Source organism: Dinoponera quadriceps, unplaced genomic scaffold, assembly GCF_001313825.1.
Source record: "Dinoponera quadriceps isolate SergipeBrazil2010 unplaced genomic scaffold, ASM131382v1 scaffold2088, whole genome shotgun sequence".
Classification (NCBI taxonomy): domain Eukaryota; kingdom Metazoa; phylum Arthropoda; class Insecta; order Hymenoptera; family Formicidae; genus Dinoponera; species Dinoponera quadriceps.
The window spans coordinates 153,850-179,417 of NW_014556152.1; the positions used below are offsets into that span (position 1 = coordinate 153,850).

General features: G+C 49.3%; 4 protein-coding genes across 6 annotated transcripts; 1 reads left to right on the forward strand and 3 right to left on the reverse strand.

The window, feature by feature from the left end:
* The first annotated feature begins 10,967 nt into the window (after nt 1-10,967).
* On the forward strand, nt 10,968-13,215 carry LOC106746997 (beclin-1-like protein). 3 transcript variants are annotated; one of them, XM_014624219.1, is made up of 6 exons: nt 10,968-11,137; nt 11,229-11,463; nt 11,551-11,711; nt 11,769-12,193; nt 12,347-12,835; nt 12,992-13,215. In XM_014624219.1, exons 2-6 carry the CDS (start codon nt 11,352-11,354, stop codon nt 13,107-13,109), a joined length of 1,305 nt encoding a protein of 434 aa, XP_014479705.1. In that variant the 5' UTR covers nt 10,968-11,137; nt 11,229-11,351; the 3' UTR covers nt 13,110-13,215. The 3 variants fall into 3 exon arrangements, with proteins under 3 accessions (XP_014479705.1, XP_014479707.1, XP_014479708.1); XM_014624221.1 differs by having other exon boundaries at nt 10,969-11,137; nt 11,781-12,193; XM_014624222.1 differs by lacking the exon at nt 10,968-11,137 and having other exon boundaries at nt 11,384-11,467.
* A 31-nt stretch (nt 13,216-13,246) lies between these two features.
* LOC106746998 (uridine diphosphate glucose pyrophosphatase-like) lies at nt 13,247-14,469 on the reverse strand. The gene is made up of 3 exons (XM_014624223.1): nt 13,957-14,469; nt 13,656-13,729; nt 13,247-13,499 (listed from the first exon to the last, which is right to left on the reverse strand). Exons 1-3 carry the CDS (start codon nt 14,397-14,399, stop codon nt 13,342-13,344), a joined length of 675 nt encoding a protein of 224 aa, XP_014479709.1. The 5' UTR covers nt 14,400-14,469; the 3' UTR covers nt 13,247-13,341.
* Nucleotides 14,470-15,130: 661 nt separating this feature from the next.
* On the reverse strand, nt 15,131-17,890 carry LOC106746992. The gene has a single exon (XM_014624213.1). It carries the CDS (start codon nt 17,888-17,890, stop codon nt 15,131-15,133), a length of 2,760 nt encoding a protein of 919 aa, XP_014479699.1.
* A 330-nt stretch (nt 17,891-18,220) lies between these two features.
* On the reverse strand, nt 18,221-18,925 carry LOC106746993. Its single transcript, XM_014624214.1, has one exon. The coding sequence runs from the start codon at nt 18,923-18,925 to the stop codon at nt 18,221-18,223; it is 705 nt and encodes a 234-aa protein (XP_014479700.1).
* Nucleotides 18,926-25,568: the final 6,643 nt, after the last annotated feature.

Below are 25,568 nucleotides of genomic sequence, written 5' to 3' on the forward strand. Positions count from 1 at the left end.
ATCAGTCATTTTTACGTGTGAATGTTTCTCTCTTTTTACACGATAAACCAAATTTGTACTTGTATTAAAATCTTTAACATACTCATGTGTTAATTTAACATATTGTGTTTACGTTACCTCAACATTTTGTATTGTGTCGATATTCAATAAATGTTGAAATATTCAATAAATGTTGAAATAACACCTTTTACGCTTCAGTATCGATTTTTGACGCAATATTTGTGTTTTCTTCAACATATTCAGCTTGCGTTAAATTAACATAAAAATATGAATACATTTCATTTAGGACATGTGAAACATTTAAATTTAACACAAAATTGTTTACTGTGTACTAACGATTAAAAAAAAAACATTATTTCATCGGGCGCACTGATCCTCTCTCTATTTTCCGCGGAATATAATTAATCACCGGGTGATTCCAACTACGACCGAAAGATCTGATAAACGATGAGGCATCCATGGACGCGACGAAAAAGAAAAAAAAACGCGCGCGTGCACAACGACTAACGGCGTGCTCTTTAACGCGCGTCATACATATTCAGGATTCGTGGGGACGTTCGATTCGTGGCCGCGCGTCTCGCGGATATTTTCCGTTTATGCAAATTCCGTCGGCGTGCGCGACGCGCGGGACGCTATCGCAATTAGAGTCGCGCGGCTGTAACTGCGCGCGTAAGGGTGTCGTAACTTCGCCGGAGAGGGCTTTCTCGCGTAACCGGAGACGATACGATACCGCGCGCGCGGCTCTTACCAGCCTTAACCGGGAATATCTCGCGCCCTTGCCCATTCCGACTAATGTGCTAAGTGGTGTGCGTTGTACGCTTATGCGATCGCTCGCGAGACTCCGCGTTTTAACCCGCCGATCGTCGGTCGACCCATCGCGCGGCCGGAACGAGCGAATAAAACTGCGATTCCGTAACGATCCGCGATCGGTCGGTCGTGCGTTTTTAAGTAGCGTCGAGTGCGCGACTTCGCCGAAATTCCCGCTTCCTTTCACACTGTCGGCTGTTACGTGTGAAATATCTCCGCCACCGGCTTACGAGGACGTATCTCCCGATCATTGAGCCGCGATCTCTCTTTCGCCTTTGAATTTCTTAATTTCTTTCGTGTCGCGTGATAATTGTCTGGCGCCGGGGGGNGTTCGCCGCACGGCGCTTTATGCCTCGTTAGCATGAGTCGCGGCGTCGCTGGCTCGGTTTCACGTTGTAACCGATACCGTGCGGGGCGCACAGTGGCATGACCATCGCCGTATTCGTTGTAAAAAGCGAGACGGGAGATAAGGATCCGAGGGCCGCCGGACTTCAATCGATATCCTAATAATTTTCTGGTAATCGCGCTAAGCTATCGTGCCGCGACGACGGAAGAGCACAGGGGAGAAGGAGACGGAGAAATAGAGGGGGTTGAAGAGAGAGAACGGAAACGGGCTCCTCTTTATGTAGGTACACGACCCTCACGCGCTCATTTGCACCAGTACCTTCATGAGAGAAAGAGAGAGAGAGAGAGAGAGGGGGGGGGAGAAGAAAGATAGAAAAGGAATGAGAAAAAGAGAGAGAAGGAGGGCCTACCGGCACGCCGTATCTCCGTATTATTATGATAAAATATTTTTTCGGCCATAAATACACGTCCGGAACGGCGAGACCCCCGCCGTGCGGGCCACCCGACGCACGTTGCAGCGCGATAAACGCACCGCGGCACGGCACTTGCACGTGCACTCGCGCCGGCACGCATTCGCCGGCATTACGGATGCGCCTCGACGCGAGCGCCCTTTTGCCGGCGGCGCGTAAAAACGTGCCTAGGACGGGCGAGCGAGTGACGCGTAAGTACGAGATCGTGGTATCTTGACGCTACGAAGATGCATAAAACGCGATGCGCTAGGCTCCTGTCCGCTCGGCGCGAGATAGCGGACACGACAGAACGCGGAACACCGACGATACACGAAAAACACCGCCGAGTACCGACACGCGATTCTCTCAGGACGACTGACGACTCCGCGCGCGCGCGGCTGCCGACGATTAACCTCTTCGAGGGTTCAAAGCAGCAGTGTCAAAGCGTCGGTCAGTCAGTCAGACCGAATTTTTCTTCAGCTACGCGAAATTGAGTTTCTATTTGCTCACTTTTGTCAAGTTTTGTCTTTCTCTCTCTCTCTCTCTGATGACTACACGAAAAAGACTCAGTTCCTGCAATTAAATAGGGACCAGATGAAAACTCGGTAACAAAAATGAAATGAAAATTCGATGATAAAAAATGACATGTCTGCTATTGGGACTGAGAACATTCGTGTGGACATTCAGTTGCATTAAAACTTGGTTGAGACATCTGAGAGCAAATAAATTAACAGAAATCCCCTAAAGGAATCTTTTGTTTTTACAACTGGATTTTCGTCTGTTTCCTACACGGAAAAAAGAAATCAGCTGTCCATGTGAAGTTTAGTTACCAGACCATATTTTTTTAACTGTGGGAGTTCAAAATTAGGTACAAGGACAAAAAGAATTAACTAAATTTCAGTTGTATTGTATGGACAGCTAATTTTCAGCTGTTAAAGCTAATTTTTAGCCGTGGGAACTACTTCTTTTTTCCATGCTGGTAACGGAAAATTCAGTTACATCAACAGTACGTATGTCGGGTTTAGCATTAAAAGTGGCACCGATGATTACCGTGAAGTGACAACCGAATCGAATTCTAAAACGTACGTCGCGCTCGCGAGGGAAAATCTCACGCGTTCATAGAGCGCGGCGATCGCTCGCGCAAAGCACGGTGATTCCAGCGCGACATATCGCATTCGAATTCGTTTATACCCGCGAGGGTTCTATAATTCAGCAATCGCAACGTTCACGAATACGTTCGACGGGCGTATCGGCGTGTTTGCGTAACCCGACAAAATATACAGATCGAATTCGGAGTGATTTGTTTTCTCTGCCGTTAGAGAAATTTTGTTCGGCCGGTCTAGGCTGCGCTGTAAAAATAAACGATTTTTTTTTTCCTTCTCTCTCTCTCTCTCTCTTTTCTTTCTCTCGTTTTTTTTTTTTCGAAGCGAAGCTTTTCCGCGCCGCGAGCGCGACCATTACGCATCCCCGCTCTTCCACCTCTCCGCTCTCTGCCCGAAACATAACTTTATACCTAATACGTATGCGTATGCATATACGTGGATATACATATATGCATATTGCATACACACGCCTGTCAAATAGCTTGAAATAGAGACCATAACGCATCCATCTTCGGACTATTAGCTCCTACATAACTCATCTCTTTTCCCCATCAGGCAAATTGGTATTTCGATCGAAAACGACTTTTCCCTCCGCCCGCTCTGTCAAACCCGGCGCTTTTACGCCGGTGACTTATGGCGTCGAAACGCGGTTCAAAATCTCATGATTCATGAAAATTTCTCTCCCGCGATATTTATTTCCGCATGCCGATCGCGGACCTGAGCGGAAATGCACATTGGCGGCTGCATTTAGCGCGCTGGAAATATTTGACTCGTTTGTCCGCATCCGATAGGAAAGCCGGTATCTTTCGGTCGCAGCGGTGGATTCGACGAAGTACTCGATGAAGGCATTCTCGTTCGTATTTTGAACCAGTTCACAAGGGAATATTAGAAAACGAGGGAAGCTGCTGCACACACACACACACACACACAGAGTGCCACGAGTGTGACGCCCGATTTCCTTTCCAAGGAGTCTCAGCCCCGAATTGCGTTCCTCGAAACATTCTTCGACTCCCGACGCGAATCCACGGGTATCTCATGAGCGAGCGTAGAGGAGGGTCAACCGGAGCCGGGTTCCCGAGTCGATCTACTCGCTGCGGGGATGCTCCGAATTCCGAAAACGAACTCTCGCTCGTGGGCGGACCGTGGCCCATAAATACTCGCGGTGTAAACACGAGTCGCCGGTTTGGCCGGATCGAGCTTGGCCAAGCGCGCGCCAACGGATTCGATCGTCTGATGTAAACCCTTCTGCTAAAATAAACCGGGGGCGAGAGAGCAGCTCGCGCCCGGCCGGCTAATAACACGGTCGCGGAAGATACAGCCGGCGTGTATTAATTATTCGTCGCGGCCTTCGCGGTGTCTTCGCGCGGGGACTTAACTACCGCGACTCGCCGGACATCTCGGGAGAGACGAATCGATTTGGAGTTCGTGCGTGTGTATACGCGAATTGCAGATCGAATGTAAGAAGGAAGAGTGCACCAGGATATCCGTTGAGTCACAAGTTGATCGATCACCGATGAATCCACCGCCGCGCAATGTTGAAACTTTAACCGGCCGCTCTGCTTATGCGCGCGCGTGAACAATCTCCGTGCGCCGTAAAACATGCTTCGGTGAGAAAATTTTTCAGATATTTGCCGGTGAAGTTGAAACTCCGGAGTTTAATCGCACGCAAAGTAACCGGAATCGGAGGAATGAACGTTCACGCTCTTCGTTCATAACCGTTGATTTACCGGGCGGGATCCGGGCTGAACAGGAGGAAGCCGGCGACTCCTCTATCACGGAAACGTATCGATCCGACCTTGGAGTTACGTGTAATCCGCGCTGAAATCGCAAATCTCAACTTCGACTCACTCTGCCGCGCGAGGCGTTTTCTTCGGATCCTGTTCGGCGATTTTTACACCGCCGGTAACAAGATCCTATTGAGCGCCATAACGAACGGAGTTCCGCGCGCAGTAAAGATACCACGGAGGAACAAGAAACCGGCTGTACCCGGAGGGCTTCTGTATTAAACGGGCCTCTATTCGAGAAAATTATTGCGCGCGTACGAGCGGTGGTTTCGAGTGCGTACGGCTACGCCGGCCGCAGATACGATCGTTCGTTGCTCTGACAAAGTAAAATCGCTGAGGGGAAAAGTTGCGGCCGTGTAGTTTTATTAACAATGTGCTCGCGGTGTATTATCGCGATCGAGGATCTGGCCCGCGCGTAATCGTACGACGCGCGCGATATTTCGCCGCCGTTTCTCTTTCTCTCCGTTTGCCGGCGAGAGAACCAGAAATCGGACCATTGTTCGGTAGCGGCGACGAACGCGACACTTTGGCCCGAGATACTCTCTCCCGCTGAATTCACGAGCCGATTATCATTATCAGCGGGCGCTCGTGGATATTACTTTATCTCGCCTAATTTCGACACGTTGAGCATATCTGCCTCTTATCTCGCTTTCGGTCGCTTCGAGGCGTGAGGCGCGATAAATCATTCCCCACCGTAAACAATTAATTTCACATATCATCGCGCAACAAGCGTTAAGGTGAGCGTGGTTACGCGCGTTTCACCGCGTGTCATCGCGAGGAAAGCGCTCGCGAAAAGTTTCGGCGTCGGCAGGTGCGTTCCCGGTCTACAATTTCCGCGTCACTCGCGATCACGATTTATGCCGATCGGATCGCCGGGCACGCGGGAGGAAAATATTAATTTCGCTTAATAACCCGTATAAATCGCGGGGAATTAATTTCAGGGCGATCTCACGGCCGGGCGATCGCTTCGACGGGCCAGACAGGTAATTTCCGAAAGCCGGCCTGTCCTGTCGCCGCGCGCGAATGATACGCTCGCGCTAATTGATTCGTAAGCCCGCGGAATAATAGGCTCCCGCCGTAGGGAGAAGCGGCAATCGAGACGCCGGTCTCGCGCATCGGCCCCACACAGCTCGCGCGCGCATAACTCCGCGCGAGTATTATAATTGCGCCCCCCTGACGCAGCCGGCGATCGCCCGTGTAATTACTCCGACTCTCTTTCGCCGCCGCCGAAGATCTATGGGACAGTTGACGCGCCGCGAAGAAGCGAAATGCAGCCGCGGACGGGGACGCCGAGCCCGGCAATTACACGCGATTCGCGTAATCGTAAAACGAAGCGCCGAGTGCGCGCGCGAGAGTTCTTCTTCTATGCGCGGAACCTCGTCGTCGGCGAAGTAAGCGCGCCGTAAATCAACCGACCAGTACAACGGGAGAGGGGGGGCCCGCGCGAAGATGCATCCTGCGATTGCACGAAGTACGACGATTCGTCTGAAATTTATCCGTCGCGAAGAACAGCTCGAGTCGGCACGAAGTGTACGTGTCATTACGCTACGTTGCTATTTTAATTAGTTCCTCGGCCGGTCCGACTGCTCTCACATACCAAACTATAAATTCACGATACGAGATCTCCGACTTGGGGATCTCTCGAAACCGCGAAGCGGATCAGTGTTGAAAACGTGCCACCTAGCATCGAACGTCGGGCATTACGTCACCGGCCGCAGGTGCAGTTCGGGTGCAACCTGCGCACCCACCGAGAACACGACGGCGTGTCGGTCGTCAGAAAGAGGAGCGCGCGATAACGCGGCGCGGTGAAGGAAGAGGAGGAAAGCTGGAGAAGCAGAGACGACGAAGAAGAAGACCGAGTCGCGGAGGAGGCAGAGGAGGAAGCACAGGAGGACGAGGAGAAGGAACAGGAGGAGGAGGGGTGGTGGAGGAAGAGGAGGAGGTGAGAGGAGCTCGAGCATGAAACGCGTGACGAGGACGGAGAGAACGGCTGTTCGGTGCTCCGCCCCAGGTACACGGCAAACATGGCCGCTGAGGGACGGATTGGCGGAGGCCAACCGCGACGCCGACGTCGTCGTGACGCCCGCGCTTCACTCAGGTCGGCTCAAACTCAACGGACTTCGTTCACGTCGGTTCTACGGCACTCCTCCGGTTCGAGCGGTCGCCGCCCACCCTTCTTCAGCTTTCCCCTCCGCGCCGATCTCCTCCTCACGGAGTCACTACACCACAGCAAAGTTGCACGTGTGGCGTACGCACGCACTCACGCACGCGGTCGATTTCGGCGCGTTCGCGACGATATCGCGGATCGGAGGAGTCGGCCCCTCGTATCGTACCGTCTCGATTCTTAATCGATGTCCCTTACGACGTCGCTTACACGTTGCCAGGAACACACGGGCTTGTACAACGAGCCTGATGGGATGATTTGCATAGAAAGTGGAGGCGCGTTGACGATCGGAAAGAGAGGAATGATAAATCTCTCATCGGGGATTCGATGTTGCGCGAAATGGTAAAAAGTCGCCACGGTGACGCATTCGCGGTGTAATAAATGAAGATTTATGTCCGCGCTCCTGAGTGCACTCCGATCTCGCTTATTACAGCCGCTATTATTATTATTGTTGCAACCGTGCAACGCGCAAAAAATGCAAGATGCAAATTTCACGAAATAAGTAACGCCGATATCGCGCGATGTGAAAGCTGCCGACGGTACCTCGCGACTTCTGATGGTAGAAAGAAGCGGGTTATCGTGTGCGCCTTCTTCGTTTTGCCCTCGAATGAAAATGTTAAATGTCCTGATTCCGAAGTGACAGTATGTATTACACCGATCGTACGAACCTTAACTGCAAATTGCAAGGATGCTATTTGCGGCGCATCGCTCGGCGGAAATATGGTATATTATTAGACCACAGGATGTACATCGTTCGTTTCACGTGTTCCTTACTTTCCGATGCAGTCACGGTTGCAACTAAGTTGCAAGCCGCGAGGCGTTGCGAGAATGCTCGGGAGTGCACGATGCATGACAAATATCGCACTCTAATGCAGGCGTACCCTCGCGGATTTATCTTCGCGCCGATGTGCGAAACTCACTCCCAATGAGCAATTAAACTTCCTAATGTAATTTACATTAGTTCCTTTTTTCCTTCCACAGGAAGGGTGCCTACACGTGCAGTCGGAAAATATGGTAACGCGATAAATCTCGCGGGGCAATTAATTAGCGTAACCGTGCCGAAGGATCCTAACGTTTGTGTTTACCGTCATCGTTTTATCTTTCTCATTTCGCATAATTGAAACAACGCTGGGTGTATGTACCGCTGGCTCCTACGTTCATAGGTCGCGGAAGATGTGAAATTCCAAGTCGCTGAGGAAAGAAGAGAAAAAAAAAATCCATCCTAATTAAATTTAATCTCAGGATACGAGCCGGAGCCCCGCGCAGGTAAGCGCGCGGATTCCGAATTATCACGTTCCCCTTTCATTTCGAATTTAATCTCAGGCGGGAAGCAACGCGCAGTCGCTTCGGGATGCCGAGTATCCGGTTGATTAAATATCTTTTTGGTTTTGCCTTTAATCTCAGGCAACTCCGAGGGAACCGCGGAGCCAGCCGGAGGATTCCGAGTGAGCGACGTGGCTTGAGTCGGCTGCGATTCGTCGCGCTTCTCGAGCGCGCGGACCGGCGTAGATACGCACCGTGTGGGTAAAAAGCTCGCGTATAATAATTCACCGACGGTAGACAGGAAAGCGATGGGGGTCGTAGCCGTTATTAAAGAAGTACGCGAAAGCTCGGGCGGTTACATTTGGAAAATGCCGATTGTTATTGCCGCCGGCTAATGGGCGCCGCTGACGTATGCGCGTGAAACTTAAGTTATACCGCGCGAGTGCGAATACGGGAGAGCGAAGAAGCAGAAACGAGCCGCCACCTGTTGATCCTTGGCAGCCACTCGATATTTATGCATACGCGGCGAAATTATCGCTTAAAGCGCGCTCGCGCACACGTCGCAGACATTAGCATAAGCTCGTACATGGCAATCCGCGCAACGAAGCTACCGGCTGTCATATAAATACGTTGAGGTTCGATCCGCGTCGCTTTTGTCATCGAGAAGTAATTTCTTCGCGCGTCGCATAAAATACGTGCGGATTAGACGGAAACTTCCGTCGCGGGCATTTATAAACGCGAATGCACAACTTTGTTATATAAATCGCGTAAAAAGTAACTGTGGCGGAACTTTTGCCATCCCTTCTTCCCCCCGATGATCACCGAATATTTTCTCCTTGGTCTTCGGAGATAATATTTAATTTCGATTAAAAAGAAATATCGAAACGGATTTCGGTGTCTCTGTGGGATGTGGAAAAAAACGCACGCGCTTGTCGAAAGGAATCGGGAGATCAAATTCTTACTTACGAAATAAAGCGCAAAAATTTAGTCGGAATGTATCGCATAGTTTAGCAACCTAACCCAATTTGTAATTTTAGATCATAAGAGAATTTGTCATATCTATACGGACATGTTTTTATATGTGGCAAAGGCATTGTAAAATGTAGGCGCTATAGATCAGTTGAGAAGAGCGTTATTAGTATTGCGAATCGACACTAGAGCGCAGCATCTAACTAAGCCTCACCTAGCGCCATCTGTATATTCTAAGGAAATAGCTTGATACTTACTGACCAGGTAATCTGGAAAAAAAAAATTGATTTTACACATATTGATAATTAATTGTACAAAATACATTTTTTTTTATTTTTTGTTGATATAAATTTTGTCGAGACGATATAGCCGAGTACGAGAATGACTATTTTTATCTTCGCAAGTTATCCTCGGATGATACACTCCTCTTCGGTCGTTTCAGTTACTATATTATAATAACAGACAAAAATGTCGATAACAGAAACGTCGATAACAGAAGAAACCTTATTTCCAGCAATGACAAATTGCATTTTATGCACTGAAAAATTATACTCGCGTATTTTCATCAGACCAAAAACACAAACTAAAAAATTCTATAATTCAATGAAAAGATAATATTTACGTCACAAAATATATAATGAAAAATACATAAGAAATATATCTATTCATATAAACAACGCGATATAATTTTAAATATAATTATCGACAGTTATACTATGCTAGAATATACCATTTTGAAGACATAAAAATTAACATTCAACGTGTCACATAGCAACATGTTGCTGAAGTATATTCTTCCAGCAAACCCTACAAAATTTTCGTTATTTCCTAACAAATCTTTTCTCTTTCGCAATAATATCTGTTGTAGTATCTTTGTTTAATCGACACTTACCATTTTTCCTTCGGCGAGTAAACATGAGCAGTAACCTTCACCAACTATGGAAGCCATTTTTACGCGCGTACTCTCATTCGGCAATTCCAGCAGTCCGTTTCACGATTTACGCACGCATTCCGGTTCGACAGTAATTGTCAACACAGGAGAAAACGCACGAGATTTACTTTCGGCCCTACCAACGATGACTCGAGCACCAGAGTCGTCCTGGGCGAGTAGGGATCGCAAGAACCGCGGAACGATTCCACGAATTCGCATTGTCCCGACGCGATTCGTTCCGTTACTGAGCATCGCGTCACGAATTTGACGATCGTGATTTTCTAATATGGACGCACATACATATCTCACTCGGTATTCGTAACAACCCATTCCATGAGACAAACGCTTACGAGAAATTTTGGACGATATTTGGTCCTGATACACGTACGATACTCACTTTCAGCATTCCCGACGATGACTCGAGCACCAGATTCGTCCTGGGCGAGTCGAGATCGCGAGAAACACGGAACGATTCCGCATTGTCCCGACGCGATTCGTTCCGTTACCGAGCATCGTATCACAAATTTGACGATTCCCAATATGGACGCACATTCTATGAGATAAAGGCTTACGAGAAATATCGGGCGATATATAGTCCTGATACACGATGCTTTCGAATGCACTCCCGACGATGATTCGTGCACGAGATTCATCCTGGGCTAGTAGGAATCGCGAAAAACACGGAACGATTCCACGAATCCACATTGTCCCGACGCGATTCGTTCCGTAATTGAGCATCGTCACGAATTTGACGATCGCGATTTTCCAACATGGATGCATACGAATCTCACTCAATACTCCGAACAATTCTGAGACAAACGAGAATCGTGAAGTATCGGACGATATTTGGTCCTGATACACGCACGGTCTTTATTTTCGGCACTCCCGACGCAATTCACGCGAAACTTACCTTAGGTGAGCTGGAATCGCGAGAAATACGGAACAGCATGCGCACGCCCGTCCGATCGCGTTATGAGCCGTTCCATAACTGAAAATCGCCGTGTTGAACTATTTGAAATCATCACGTGATCGTGCCAGTTCGCGGTAATTTCGAGTCGTTGGAATGCGTATCTGCTCGGCTAGATGGCGTTCTTTCACATATCAAAAGTGAATTCCATGCGCGATCTAATCATCTCATAGCAAGTTCTCTCGAAACATTTGTCAAAAGGGTTTTACACGTTGCTGCTAGATGACGCCTGGCAAGCCGTTGGCCACTCGTATACTTTTCACAACAGACCGTAAATTACTACAAAGAGAAACCCGAGAGCAGCCATCCCGTAAGAGTTTCAGGGGATGCATTTTCCGAAGCGTACTCTGGGAAGGTGTGTATATCGGACGTAGTTTAAACGCATTTTTTCGGAGGACGCGTCGCCTGAAATGACCTACGGAATGGCCGCTTTCTGTTTGTTACAGCTGATTAACTATATATCATGTGCGCCTTGTTTTATGCGTCGTGTATTCGTAAATAACAACGCACTCTGGTAGGATTGTGCGGTGAACTATTCCCTTTGGTTCACCTCGATAATAATCAACACGATGGTGGACATGAAGACGAACGTGAGCTTTGCGTGCCAACGGTGTTTACAGCCACTTAGACTTGACTCTAGTTTCGATCATCTCGGGGAGCATACGCTTGCCGAACTTTCACGTAGGTAATTTCTATTTCGTATTGGTAATATCATTTGACACTTGCTTTGATATTAGAGCAAATATATAATCATTTGTTTTACTACAGTTCCTATACAGCAGCAAGTAGTCGGAGGATTAGAAACCCAAAGCGATAGCATAGAACACTTAGTACCGCCATTCAGATTAACTGAATCAGGAAATGGTACAAATGGATTCATGTTGGTTGGTGATTCCGGTGAAACTGAAAGCTTAAGTCATCATCTAAAGGTAGAGAGAAGCACGGCAGCAAAATGTATATGTATAACTCCAATCTCTGATCTCTAGTATGCTTTCCAGGTACGAGCAACATTATTTGACATTCTCAGCAGTAGCAGTTCAGCAGATCATCCTCTTTGTGATGAGTGTACAGATGGCCTGTTGGTTATAATGGATCAGCAATTAAGAATGACAGAAGGAGAATGGTCGGATTACAATGAGTACCTGAAAAAACTAGAAATAGAACAGCAACTTCAAGGACACGAGGATGTGGAGATGGAGAACCTAGCAAAGGAATTGCAGGATGTACAGTCCGAAGAAGAAAGAATGATAAGAGAGCTGGAGGCATTGAGGAAAGAGGAGATAGCTACTAAAAATGCTATAGCGCAACAGGAGAGAGAAAGGGAGAGATTACAAAGTGAAGAGGAAAGGTACTGGAAAGAATATTCTAAGCACAAACGGGATGTCCTCTTAGCTGAAGACGAATGTCGCAGGTGAATGAAGTTCCCTAAAAAGAGTTCATATTTTACAAAAATAGATACACATTGATGCATACGCTTGACGCGACACGTAGGAGCAAAATAATTGCTTACTAAATCGTTCATCCTCCCACTATTGTTTTATCTAAAATTGAGTATTTTTTTCAGTCTGGAATGCCAATTAGCGTACGCAGCTTCACAGCTTGAGAGGCTGAAGAAAACGAACGTTTTTAACGCCACATTCCATATCTGGCATTCGGGTCACTTTGGAACCATCAATTCGTTCCGACTAGGTCGATTACCAAGTGTTCCAGTAGACTGGAGCGAAATAAATGCGGCATGGGGACAAACGACGCTTCTACTATCGTCTCTTGCGCGCAAAATGAACTTGACGTTTAAGCGTTTCCGACTAGTGCCATTTGGCAATCATAGTTACATCGAGGCGTTGGATCAAAACAAGGAACTTCCGTTATATGGAAGTGGCGGATTCAAGTTCCTGTGGGATACAAAATTCGACGCGGCTATGGTGGCGTTTCTGGACTGTTTGCAACAATTTAAGGAACAAGTAGAAAAAGGAGACAGCGGTTTTTGCCTACCATACAGAATGGATCGTGGTAAAATAGAAGACACCGCGACGGGCAACTCCTACTCTATAAAGTACGTTTTGGTATATGTACATAAACATGGATGTCTTGATCTGTGATAGAAAATCTGCGTTTGATTATATTCATCTATATCTGTATTATGATCTATGCTTGTATGAAACTTGTCAGTGCGAAAAATATATTCAGCATTTCTATCCTCTTTTGACAGGATACAATTCAACTCAGAGGAACAATGGACCAAGGCTTTGAAATTTTTACTAACAAATTTAAAGTGGGGCCTTGCATGGGTCAGCTCCCAATTCACAAAAGACGAACTGAGCAATTGAGTGCCAGTTTGTGATTTTGCATAATTTACATTATGCAAATATCTCGCGTGACTGCTTATGTACATATGCTTTATTTTAAATAAACTCAACCGAATGGTAGCACTGATTTTTCTCTGGTAATTAATTTGAAACTGCCGTTCAGAGATCTTAGTTTTTATTCATATAACTTATAGTTCTTTATATTCCAGATAAAGTAGAACAGAAAAATCTTTGCGTTTTTTTTCGTTTTAATCTAAAGACAGTACTCAGATTTGTTAAGTAAAAACCAGGATATGCCAAAGAGGAAACTAGAGGGACTCTTTATATCCTTGGAATTCATATAATTCTTCAGTTCTGGAATGCTAAATTCGACCACTTCTATGAGCTCACCTTCGGCCTCGGAACCACCGCCTAGTATGACAACAGATTCAAATTGGACAAATTGAGGAATTCTCGCTTATACCACACGTATTAATTTATTGATAATATTACTAAAAACATTGTTCTTTAAAACTGTATTTCTATAACTATAAGAGATAACTGGAACATATTTAAATTTAAACTTACCAGGATGTATGAGCATATCGTCTGTGACTTCCACATAGAAGAGTGTTTGCTTTGCACTGGCAGAAGCACTAGATCTGAAAGAAACATCACAGATATAATATATCTTAACTCTTCTTCCAGATATATTTTCTTCATTAGATGTGACAATTCTGTATACAATATAACACAGGTTTTACTATAGAAAACATATAAATTATACCAGAGATTATTACTTCCGCGCTTATTGTATTTTTCTCGAACATAGGTGAATTAAAGATAGGTGTCACAATTAATATGAAAATTATTGAATACTATATAATACCTATAGGTAATAACTTGGCTGAACGCAGATACAGGTGCTTCATAGCCACATTCCTCCTTCAGCTCATCCTTTGCTATTTCTACCAGAGGTTTTTCCTTGTCCACGATACCAGCACAGAGCTCCAGGGACAATCCTAAAGTTGCAGGATAACGGTCGACATCGACGTTGTCTTGTTTCTCTGGTAAGGACCAGTAATATACTGCTGGCCGGAACTGTTTGACAAACACGAGCTTCTTCCGAGTGATGTTGAAAACTATTATACTCACACTGTCGTGAACCTTAATCACATCCCACTGTTTGCGCCGACCGACTTGCGTGTAGTGTACGCGCACGGTATTTAACCACGGCGAGTCCCGCGGAACCTCTCCTATGTGAACGTCGTGTAGATCGAGCAACTTTTCGCGCACGACCGTGTTCTTCTCGTCCTGTGCCTTAACATTCATCTCTACCTTCGAAAACGTCAAATATCACGAGATACCCTCCGAGCACCTTTATCCCTGCCAAAATACAATGGCCGCGTTCGGCAAAGTGACAAATCTTACCGCGCGCTGACTACAGATGGCGCACGTAGTACGAGGCCAAACGCCGAAGTTCGTTGAGATAGTTTAAAATATGTCGCCGATTAACGATAATGAAGTATCGCGCGTTGTCCGGCTCTTCGCGATATTCGGTCAATTTGACGCGACGTTCTTCCCGATTCACATTTTGGACGCAAGTTATATGGAGCTCTTCCGATCGGCGCAATGAATCCTGTTCTCGGTGAGTTTAAAGATACAATATTCAACAAAGTTTCAGGCAAGGTTAGTTTTAAGCACACTCAGCCATATTGAATGTCTTGAGACAATGTTGAATTACGAGACGCCGATGTGCGTTTTATCAACGATGCAAGCCGCGGTATCGAACGTACGCGATTCTTTCTCCTACCGATAAAGATACATCCTCGGTTTACATCCACGACCGACTCCGATCTACCTGACAAGGTTCGGATGAAATTAAAGGTAGATCACACACGAACGCGTACGACATTTCCGTTTTCGTCGACGAATAACATCGATATGAAAGGCACGAGCGGATCATTTCGTCCTTCTCTCGAGGCGAATGATTTTCACGATCAACCGTTATTAGGATCACCACTTCTCTCTCGCGATCGCGTCGGTAATCGCGACGACTTCGTCTACTTCTTCCCCTTCTTTTCCCTCCTTTCCTTCTCTTTCTTTTCTTTTCCCTTCTTTTCCTTCTTCGCTCTGGGAGTTTCGGGCGGCTTGAGGGCGTCCAATATCTCCTGCTGTCTCACTTGGGTGTCCACGTGCACCACGTCCGGCTTCTTCCGGTACCTGTTGACCGCCGCGGGTGGCGAGAACTCGAGCTCCATGTCCGACGCGGTGGAGCTCGACGCGACGGACGCGTCGTTCCGACTTCGCGTTATCTTCAATTGCAGCGGCTTCGTCGGCTTCTCCAGCCGCGGCGTGTCATCCGCCGTCTCCCCCTTGATCGGGTACATGGTCACGTAGTAAGTACCGTCCTTCCGATGAATATGCAGGGTCGGCGGCGGCTCCGTCTCCACTTCGCCCTCCTTCGCCGACGCGTAGCCCATGGGTTTGAACGCTTTGCCGCGGCGAACGGCGGTGCGCGAGGGCACCGACCTCGCTCGACTATCCTCCACCAGAGAGCCCTTAGCCTCCTTCAGCAACTCGTACAGATAATGTCCGATCGCGCCCGGCCTCCAGCCGATCCGCGGCTTTAGTTTGCTCGCCGTGTCGGTCGTGTTCCACAACCAGCCCATGTTCGCCGGCACTCGCATTCGCGGATCTACGCAGTTTTTGTGCCCGTAACTGATGCCGGGGTAAACCTCGCCGATCGTGTAAACGTAGCGCATTACTCGTTTGCTGGCCTTGACGGGCGGGACTTTTCCGTCATCGCGATCACCGCCGGCACCCAGGTTCGGTTTGTTTCTCGGACGTCGCGCCCGTTCACCGGGATTACTGGCGACGCTCTTCACGGGAACGGAACTCGGCGATGACTTCGACCGCGCCGTTTCCTTTTTATGCGAATCGCTGCCGTTCTCCGACCGGCCGTTACCGGGTGTCTTCCGTCGAGACGACTTGCACTTGGCCTCACCGCATGGACCAACTTCGACGTCCGACGGCGCGGCTGCCGCGACGTCCGCCTCCTTCTGCTTCTCCGCTTTCTCCTCTTTCTTGTCCTCTTTTTTCTTCGGCTTCAGCGGGAGCAACGGCGTTTCCGGTAACATAGGTATCGCCTCGCGCACGACTCCGCCGCGTACCGGCGCGGCGGCGGCGATGGGAGCGTAGGATAATGCGGTAGCACCGCCGGTCTGAGTGCAAGGAGCGGTGTATTGCAGATTCGGCGATGTTGTTGCTACCGCCGCGGGATACCCTCTCCTCGGCATATCCTGAGCGCCGTAACCTCGGCCGAAGTAAGGACTGTCGGACGGGTCCATCAAACCGAGACCCGTCATCCCGAGCACCTTGTCGAGGGAATTCACAAAGTCCTGGGCCTCTCTGAAGGCACGTATCATGCAGTCCGCACCCACGCATGGCTTCTTCGCGCATTTTATCGTGCCCGTTCTGCCGGACAACGGGTCTTTCCCCGGACAAGTGCATCCCGTCATGACCCCGTCCGCGGACCTCGGACGGGGTCTGCACGTCGTGCCTGCACTTGTTTCCTTGTTCTTCTCGTATAGGACGGTGGTAACCATTTCGGATGGCGGATACTCGCTTCCGCCCATCAAACGTTGCTTCAAGTTGATATTATCTCCGTGCCGCGCGTACTCGCCGCTCCACGTCGCTAACTCGACGTGTTTTGAGCGGATATCTTCCTTCTCCCCGCCGCCTCTCATCCTCGTGGGATCGTCGGAAGGATTCGTGTCGTCTCCAACGCCACTTGACGGATCGCTCACATGGTCGGCAGGCAGAGAGAGCACGGGTACGTTGTTTTGGAGGATATCGGGGTTTCGTAGGGCCATGCAGCAAGAGCGGAGGCATCCGGAACGACACATAAGAGGATGCGTCGAGCGGTTCGTCGGCAAGCACGAGCAAGTAGGCTCGTCGGGATAAGCCGCGTATACCAGACTGCGGTATCTGCGATCGTTAAGTTTCTCAGCGCTTGTCAGCTTCTCGAATCCCGGTTGGTCCATCGACACACGCGGCGCTGACTGCGGTCTCGTTAACGGCGCGGAACTCGCGTCCTCTTGGTCGTGTGGTTCGGAATACGCGGCTCTTGGAACCTCGCTCGACGGAAACGTATCGTCGATCGCGCTCTTGTCGGATTGTCTCACGCAGCGAAATTTCTCGCCGAGAGGAAAGTCTTGAAGTACGAATGATTTTTGGCGAAACGTGAAATGGTCGATAATAGAACTCCCGAAGCACGACAGTCTCAAGTGGATCGACGCGGACCCGCAAGGAAAGCCTCGCTCGTCGGTCAACGTGTAGGCTTTCTTCAGCGTGTACGGCTCCGATAGCCCGTCCATCTTGCCCTTGGCCTCGGCCACTCGATCGGCGAAACATCTCGGCAGAAATGCCGTTGCCGCGCAAAGAAGAATCGAACCGTCGTCGCACGAATTACGGTCCTTCATCCGGGGAATTCGATACACCTCGACACTCAGAGGAGTCGATTTTATAGATCGTATTAAATTGCTCGGCGCACGGGTGAACAGGCACGATTTACCCGACTGGTCGGCGAGCAAGCGACTTTCTTTGTTCTTACATCTTTCACCTCTGGCAGCCTTGATAAATTCCTCGGCGGTGATATCGACAGGCGTGAGATCGATGAATTCTACGCGCACCATCAGGCAATCGAGGTCTTCGGCGTCGAGCTGTTTCCCGGGACACAGATCCACGCGCTCGACGAGAATCTCGAGCATGTACAACTGATCCGCTTCCGACTTGCAGATTTTCCTCTTCTTCAGGGCCATGTTCTGCGATTGGAGTCACACGAGTCGCCGGGCATACGGTAAATTTGGAGAGCGAACGCGAATCGATGTTAACGATGTCTCTGCCCGAATTGCGCCATTAATTTTGGGCGAATGCCTCGGGGGGCCGGAAGTCGAACGATATCGCTGCGCGTGTGCGTGAAAGCCTCGAAGTCAACTGACATTCCCAGTTGTCGGACGGTCGTCACGGTGACGAGTCTCGAAAATAATCGTTCAACGAACACGTAGAATCGCACTTCAGAGCGCAAACGTCTTTCTCGCGAGCCATCGGAAAACGTCCACACAGTGCTTCGGCAAAAGTCACTCGCCACCTTATTTCTTCTTCTTCTTCTTGCCTTTTCCCTTTTTAGCTTTCTCCGGTTTCGCTTTTTCTACTATCGGGGCGACCTCCGGCAACGCTTCTTTCTGGGGCAGAAATTCGGGCGGTACATAACGCTTTACATACAACTCCCGTTCCTTATCCTCACTCTCGGCGAGAACGGGGGACTTGGGGTGCAGTTCGTGGCGCGTCGCGTAGAGACGTCCGAGACACGTGATTGTGAGCTCCATGTGCAGCGTGCCGGACGGATTCTCGCCCGGGTCGAGAAGATGGAAGCCCCCCTTCACCGTGAACGGCCTCGGCAGGTTGCCGGGGTCGTTGCCGATCATGGCGACCTGATCGCACAGGCAGCCTGGCAGTGTTAATTCGGTCTCGGCCGTGGGATAAGTGTCATCCGCGCGAAACACCCCGGCTCTCAGGCTCGTCGAACGAAGATCGCGAACCAGATCGCGCGGTTGCTTGACGAACAGGCAACATTTGCCGGCCGCGAAGCGCACACTGCCGTCTTGCGGCAATTCTGCCTTCGACGCGTCCGTTTGATCGCGCGTGATCTCGAACACGGGCAGATCTAACAGCTTGATCTTGATCACGATAGGGTGCCCGCCGATGTCTTTGATTTTACCGGGCGTTAACGTCAGTCTATCGATCAGTATCTCGATTAGGTAGATCTGCTCGTCGTGGCCGCCGAAGCAGGACATGACGTGACTCGAGGCGGTTTCTCGCGGCGAATTGAGTCGTATCTGCGGTTAAGGTGGATTCGACGCGGGTCGTCCCGGCATTTCCGTCGCGACGAATCGCGGGAACTTCGTGCCGGAAGTCTTGAGGATCCGGAACTGTCCCGAGACGATTCGCGGAATTTTTCACCGAAAATTTGGAGGTTCGAGAATGCCACGGATGGTTGACAGGTGAGAAGTGACAGTCGAGCTGCGCGGTTCCGCGTAAATCAACGCGATAATTGTCGATTAATTCGATTAATTCGTATGTGTTGTCTCTCTCTCTCTCTCTCTCTTTCTCTCTTCGCCAAGCAGCGCGCAAAATCAACCGCCGCTCCGTTTGGTTGAAGCTTATTACGTGCCATAAATTAGGCTTCGCAAATTAGATTTCGCCGAGGGAAGCGCACGAGACGAGATAGCGATCGAAGGAGATTAATTCAATCGACGTTACGTACGAAATGTTTCTCAACGCACGCGCGCATTCCCGAGGTAAGATTTTAAATACCCGCCTCGTGCGGGTCTCTTCCACTTCCGCGTGCATATACGTGCACACGCGCTCGCGCACCGTCATCGACGCGCGACGGCGGAAAAAAAAACTATCAACTTACGGTCACGTACATCCCATCTACTATCCGCGACTCTTCGGCGTTTCTAATTCCATTGGCAGTTATTACTTAGCTCCCACAGTGGTGTATACTTAAACTCTACGGCGCGAAAGACGCCGCCAGAAAACCGTTACGAAAACCTGCGAGGAAGACACGACACCCTCGCAAATTCATACCTCCGTGTGTTCCTCATTAGAAAGAGTAATTCGACGTATATACGCCCACGAGTTTCGCGTGTACCCGCGAGATGCACGATCCGCCTGCCCCGCCGCGAATCGACGGCGGTGTCGAATCTCTCTCGATCGAGAGAACGAGAGAATAAAACGAGGGGAAGGCAGTTCGAGATTTACACATTTAGTGCACATTTAATTACAAAACATATACCGTAACTTTCGGTCGGATGTAATATATCAGTTATATTTTCTTATAATTTTCACAATTTAATTGTTTCTTTCTGCCAAAATCTAGAGGAAGGGGAAAGCGACTCTCGTTTACGCCCATGCACTCTTTTCGTCCTCAGAGTCCGTAAGAGAGATCTGTCGCGCGCAACATCGCGATTGTGAATAAAAAATCTTTATCATTAGCATTCGCGTATCTTACGTTGCTCGCATCGTCGCTGCGATATACGATGATTCCGTCCTTTCTCTTCTTATCCGCGAACCGAGCGACGTCCGCCGTCCTTGGTGCTACCCCGCACGCTCGAGAGAATCAATCGTCGCGCCGGCGACGACTAATCCCACGAATCAACGAGATTTCTCGGTCGTTCGGGGACCGGCGGTCCCATTCCGCAAATTTCGACGGCAGCGGCACCCCGAAGGACCCCAGGGGGCTCCACTCTGAGGGCCCTCGAACACCAAGAGCCGAAGTATGCACTAATTGGTACGGGCACACGCACACGGTCGGTCCGCCGACCGGAGCGAGATAGTGGACGACGGTGCGAGCGGGATGGGCAACGATGGAGAGGACGAGAGATATATCCTGAACACACCGTGGGTGCCCGTCTGAGCGCGGTGGAAGTCGTCGGGCCTCGGACCGAAGTAAAATTCCAGAGCCGGGCGACACGGCGGCTCGTTAAAATGCTTCTGCGGGTTTTGGGCGCGGGACGTTTCGCGTAATTGGTGATTAGCGATTAAAACGAACGGATGTATTCGCCGATCCTAACTCCCTTCTCCCCTACCTCTACTATCTCGCTGTGCTGTTTCCTTTTTCCTTCCGCGAGCTCCGCCGTCCGAGGCCCATAATGTCCGCGTAAGTACATCGCGCTCGACGAGAGGCCCTCGACGTGATTCCTCGCCTCGTCTCGTCTCACATCTCGCGTTTTTACCGCCCGGCGAAGAAGCGTGTTTTAATCGTGCGATCCGTGCGTCGTTGGCATCGCTTTTCTCGCTGATGCTGATTCGAAATTGTCCTCCCTTACGCGGGCGTGCCTGGGAATCTGAAAACCGACTCGCGGATAATCGGCACCGTTCGAACGACCGGAAATATTGACCGAGCGGGCGAATGTTAATTCGCCGCGGGTTCTTTATGCCGGAAAGATGCAATCGTTCCCCGAGTGTTCGTAAGATGCTCTTTTAAAGGCCAGGTCCCGTTTTGGTTTCGCGCGACATCGTTCGCAGCGCTCGCGTTATTACGCGTCGTGCTCGCCGCGGCAAATGTCGATTATTAATCGTGCACTCGCGTTACCACGGCCGGAGCGCTGTTGTGCAAACAATGAATTTCGGAAAAATTCAACAATGCGGGATAATTGCACGCATCCGAGGCTGATATCGCGGCGCTCCGCCGTCGTAATTTGCGCTGTATTTACGACAGAAACATTACTCACGAGCGCAAGCTCAAACAATGGCAACAGTACCCAAAGAATAGACCGTAATCAAATTAAGTGTCGCGTGTCCGCTTAAGGATTAATCACTGTAATCTCGCGGCGATAGCGCGCCACGATGCTTACTCTCATATTTCCGGTTCCATCGACGACCGTTATCTCAGAACCTGCGAGCGTCACTCGCAGGATGCGCTCAAGAGGATACACGGAATGCACTTCGCGGCAGGATGTGGGACTGTCGTGTACGTATACGGACTGTGTCCTCCTCCTCGTCTCTCCTCTCTTTCTTCGTCTATCTCGAATCCTGACCCAAATACATTACGTCGTCGAGAACCTATTTTCTCCCGCTTCTAAGCGGACGCACCGCTTATAAACATCACGGTGAAACCTTGATCGTGCGCGACGACGATCCCACGACGTTATTTCCTACACCATCCGACTCCCCTTACGTAGGTAGCTGCTCCTCTCTCGGCTTCTACGTACTTGTTACAATACGCGGAGCGGAGTGCTCTCCGCCGGAGTCGCCGGGGTTCATCGGCAATTTGAATAATTCTCTCCTAAGAAACGGTTTCTCGTTTCGAATTCGCCTAACGCCGCGACCTAGCGCCGCGCGCGCGCCTTTTTCTCGCACACCGCGGCGATCTCGCTCCTCGTGTTGGAATGCGCGCACTGAGGCCCGTTTAACGATACTTATATCAAACGGCCGCTTTTTTCCCACGCGCGGACGACTGCAATTTTCACGAGTGCACACAATAATCGTAACCGTCGGCCGGCGTTTTCAGCTTACCGTTAAGACGCCATCGCGCGTAATGCGACCGTCGAACGATATTGATTTCGAACAAGAAGTAACGTGCGAGTGATAAAGCATTAGGTACAATTAAGCGGAAAGGAATAAGAACAGAAATCACTTCAACTCCTCGGATAATTGGGAGATATAATTGCGTCCTGTGTGTATCGCGAGTATCGGGCCGCAATTTTCTTGGACGTTAATTTGCGGATGGTTCTTTGTGCGCCGGCAGAAACTTATCGTCCCTCCGTAAGATACTTTTAAAAGCCTGCTCTCGCGGATCCTGTTTCGGCTCGTTCCGCTTGGTATCGCCCGTCGTGTCTTTTATATAATCAAGGGGACATAATTACATTTTATATGTATGGACGATAAACGTCACCGTTCTCCTCCACTTCTCTCCCCTTCTCTCCGTCTTTCTTTCTCTCTCTCTCTCTCTCTCCCTTCCTCCCTCTCTTCGTAGTTGTATCATTAGATAAACCCATTATTCGAACGTACATTACCGATAACCGCCAATCAACGTTAAACGTGTAATACAAATTATTCAACGTTAATTTTATTTCTGAAAAATTTTTGTAATTGCTACGACAGATTATTTCCGTCAAGTGGTAAAAGTGAATTACATGTCGAGACGTGTGTTCAAAGTCTAATTAAATCAAACGATAGTTTCGAGTCGATTCACGAGAAAGAGCCAATTCACGAGAAAGAGAGATAGAGAGAGAAAAAGTGGGGGGGGGGGGCAGCGTCGTACTATGCGATTACCCGACATCAGGATAAAAACGAGGCGTCACGAGCGCGACCGAAGTCGGATTTTCGATGATCTAGATCTGGGTAGCACCAGGAAGCCGGGAATCGAAGGCAAAATTACCGGTGCCGGTGGAAGGAGGCCTCGTTCGCTCGCTTCGAGAGGTCAGAGGGCGATAGCGGTACCTTCTTCTCGGCGGAGGTAGGCTCCTCTCGTCCTACCAACCACCGTCTCTATCCCCGCGAGTAGGTACTCCGTGTGTACTCTCCACGCTCCAGTACAAACGTTTCCCCATTGCGCACGGTTAGCTTGCATTCGTATTCGTGGACGAGGAATACGCGCGCTCACTCGCTCCCTCGCTCGCTCGTTCGTCCGTTCGTGTCCAATGTACTCGTGGAACGAATATCTGAGCGCGACCGACGTGCTCGACGACTACGTGGCGGACCAACTAGGTCTCGTGGTGATGAAACGAGACGGCCCGTCGTGATGGAAGGTCCGCGGCAGCTGAGGAAGACAGAGAAACAGAGAGAGAGAAGGATAAAGAGGAGAAAAAAGGAAAGGGAGAGAGAAAGATAATCGGGATATTAGAAGATCTCTCCCGCGGCGCTAGACGAAATTTGTCAAACAACCGGCGGATCCCAATTTGTACTCGTGCGTGTCTCGGGCACGCTAAAAGAGCCGTAGGTGGCTCCGAGATTGTTTCGCCGGACGATGAGTGGATAGTTATCCCGTATCAGGGCTACCAGCCAGCTAGTCAACCAGCCAGAACCAGCCGACCAGCCCGACGATACGATAGTATTAAAAGGTTAAGGATTGATGTTAGCACATTTAACCCCTCCACGACCGGCCGGCGTTCGGTGTTTATCGAGGTTGCGATAAAGTAACGCCATATTGCTATGCACACCAAGGCGCGCGCTGTAATTATTATAACATACATATTTATATGGCGTTAATTTAGACAGTGCTCTTTTCACGCTCTCTTTCGTTACTTTGTCGCGCCCATAGACATATAAATATAAATATGTATGAAAAGAATAATTGCGGGGAGTATATAGCAGGGCGAGAGAGGGCAAGAATTTAACGCGACGGGCGACGTGCGACGGATGCGGCGTCGAAACGACAAGTCAGGGTTCGCGCTTTGTTTTTCGCGTCCCGCTTTGGAAAATTATTATTAATCGTATAGTTGCGGGCGGTGTGTGTAATCCGTATTTTTCTCGGCGCAATTATAACGCGATGTAGGTTCGTTCGATCGCGACTATCGAGCGAAATGAATCAGGGATCGCGAGGAGATAGGTATCACGGATGATTACAGGGAGACCGATTTCTCCCTGTTCATATATATGCAAAAAACCGATAAACACATGCTGAATCCACGACAGATGGCCCGCACGAATTAACACCCCATCATCCGCCACTTGGCGTGATTAACCATCGTATGGTTAAGCGTACCGTTATGATACCAAGGATAATACGCTATTGTATGTTAATCACCGACGAAAAAGAGACGCGAAACATATTTCTCGTCTCGTCGGTTAGACTCATTCATGCTCGTGTACCTCGAGGAAAGGGGGAAAAAAATGAAGAAGTGAGAAGGAACGACTCGGGAGGAAGAGATGGCGAAGGGAGGGAGGGATATTCTACCCAAGATACCGCTTTCAGAGATTCTCGTTCGTTCGGTTGCGCCACAAATTAAGAGAATTAATGACCGACGCCGTGCCTCGTGACGACAACGACTCCCAGCAGTACCGGGGGTAATTGCGTTAGACTTGACATTTATTTTACGACGGCGGTTCTTCCACGGCGGTTAACCCGTTCTTAACAATCATTTTCGTTGGAAGCGACAAAGAGAGTTACCGCCAAAATGAACAGGCGCGTTTAAATCTCAAGGCCGCTCCGTCCACTTTACCCGGCACCTTCGTCCGTGGCACCTTCGGCCTGGGAACGGGAAACACGTTTGATCGTGAGCTTTTACGCGCGCAGCACCGACTCTGCTGTACGACGGATGAAAGAAAAAGAAAAGAACGGGCATTCGCACACCTCATCCTTTTCGGGGAATAAATTTGCACGAGGAACAAGGAAATATCGTCGCGAAACTTTCAGCGAGAAACTTGGTTCTCGTTGCTGCATTAAATAAATGTACATGCTGGCAGTACGGTTTTAGCGCGTAAAATTATCTCAAAATATGGTATGTGCAGATGTTTGTTTCGTCAACCCCTAACTATTTATTTATTCGTGTAAGGGAATGATCGAAAAAATCAGCTTTATCAACCTTACAACTTTCGCGATCGACGTGTACCTGGCAAGTTTTCGCAAGGTGATACTTACAACGTAAAAAGTAATGCGGCGCACTTAAGAATACGGTCAAGTGATATAGTGAGAATACGTGGAGAGAGTATCATCACATTCTTTTAACGAGGTAACCTCGGCCCAGCGTGGTCGCCGATACGCGAGCGCTCTTCATTTCATCGTGTAATTCAATAGCTCCGTGGAACGTGAATGGCGTGCTCTCCGATGGTCATTATCGTCTTCTTTCCGTGGCTGCGAAAGGGAATCGCGAGTGCACGACGACGACAACGACGATTATTTGCTACTTTGACGAGCGCGCGAAAGTAAACGATGTTAATGACGACAGCGGTGGCTGCGATCGGTGAGATACGGGAGATCTCGACGCACAA

What these genes read in the sequence shown, in the direction of transcription:
- LOC106746997 (XM_014624219.1), top strand. Translation starts at nt 11,352, where the DNA reads ATGGTGGACATGAAGACGAACGTGAGCTTTGCGTGCCAACGGTGTTTA. An exon ending in TACGCTTGCCGAACTTTCAC is followed by an intron (nt 11,464 to 11,550) that starts GTAGGTAATTTC and finishes GTTTTACTACAG; the next exon opens with TTCCTATACAGCAGCAAGTA. An exon ending in GCTGAAGACGAATGTCGCAG is followed by an intron (nt 12,194 to 12,346) that starts GTGAATGAAGTT and finishes TATTTTTTTCAG; the next exon opens with TCTGGAATGCCAATTAGCGT.
- LOC106746993 (XM_014624214.1), bottom strand. Translation starts at nt 18,925, where the DNA reads ATGTCCTGCTTCGGCGGCCACGACGAGCAGATCTACCTAATCGAGATA.
- LOC106746992 (XM_014624213.1), bottom strand. Translation starts at nt 17,890, where the DNA reads ATGGCCCTGAAGAAGAGGAAAATCTGCAAGTCGGAAGCGGATCAGTTG.
- LOC106746998 (XM_014624223.1), bottom strand. Translation starts at nt 14,399, where the DNA reads ATGAATGTTAAGGCACAGGACGAGAAGAACACGGTCGTGCGCGAAAAG. An exon ending in AGCCAAGTTATTACCTATAG is followed by an intron (nt 13,730 to 13,956) that starts GTATTATATAGT and finishes TGTTTCTTTCAG; the next exon opens with ATCTAGTGCTTCTGCCAGTG. An exon ending in CGATATGCTCATACATCCTG is followed by an intron (nt 13,500 to 13,655) that starts GTAAGTTTAAAT and finishes TTGTCATACTAG; the next exon opens with GCGGTGGTTCCGAGGCCGAA.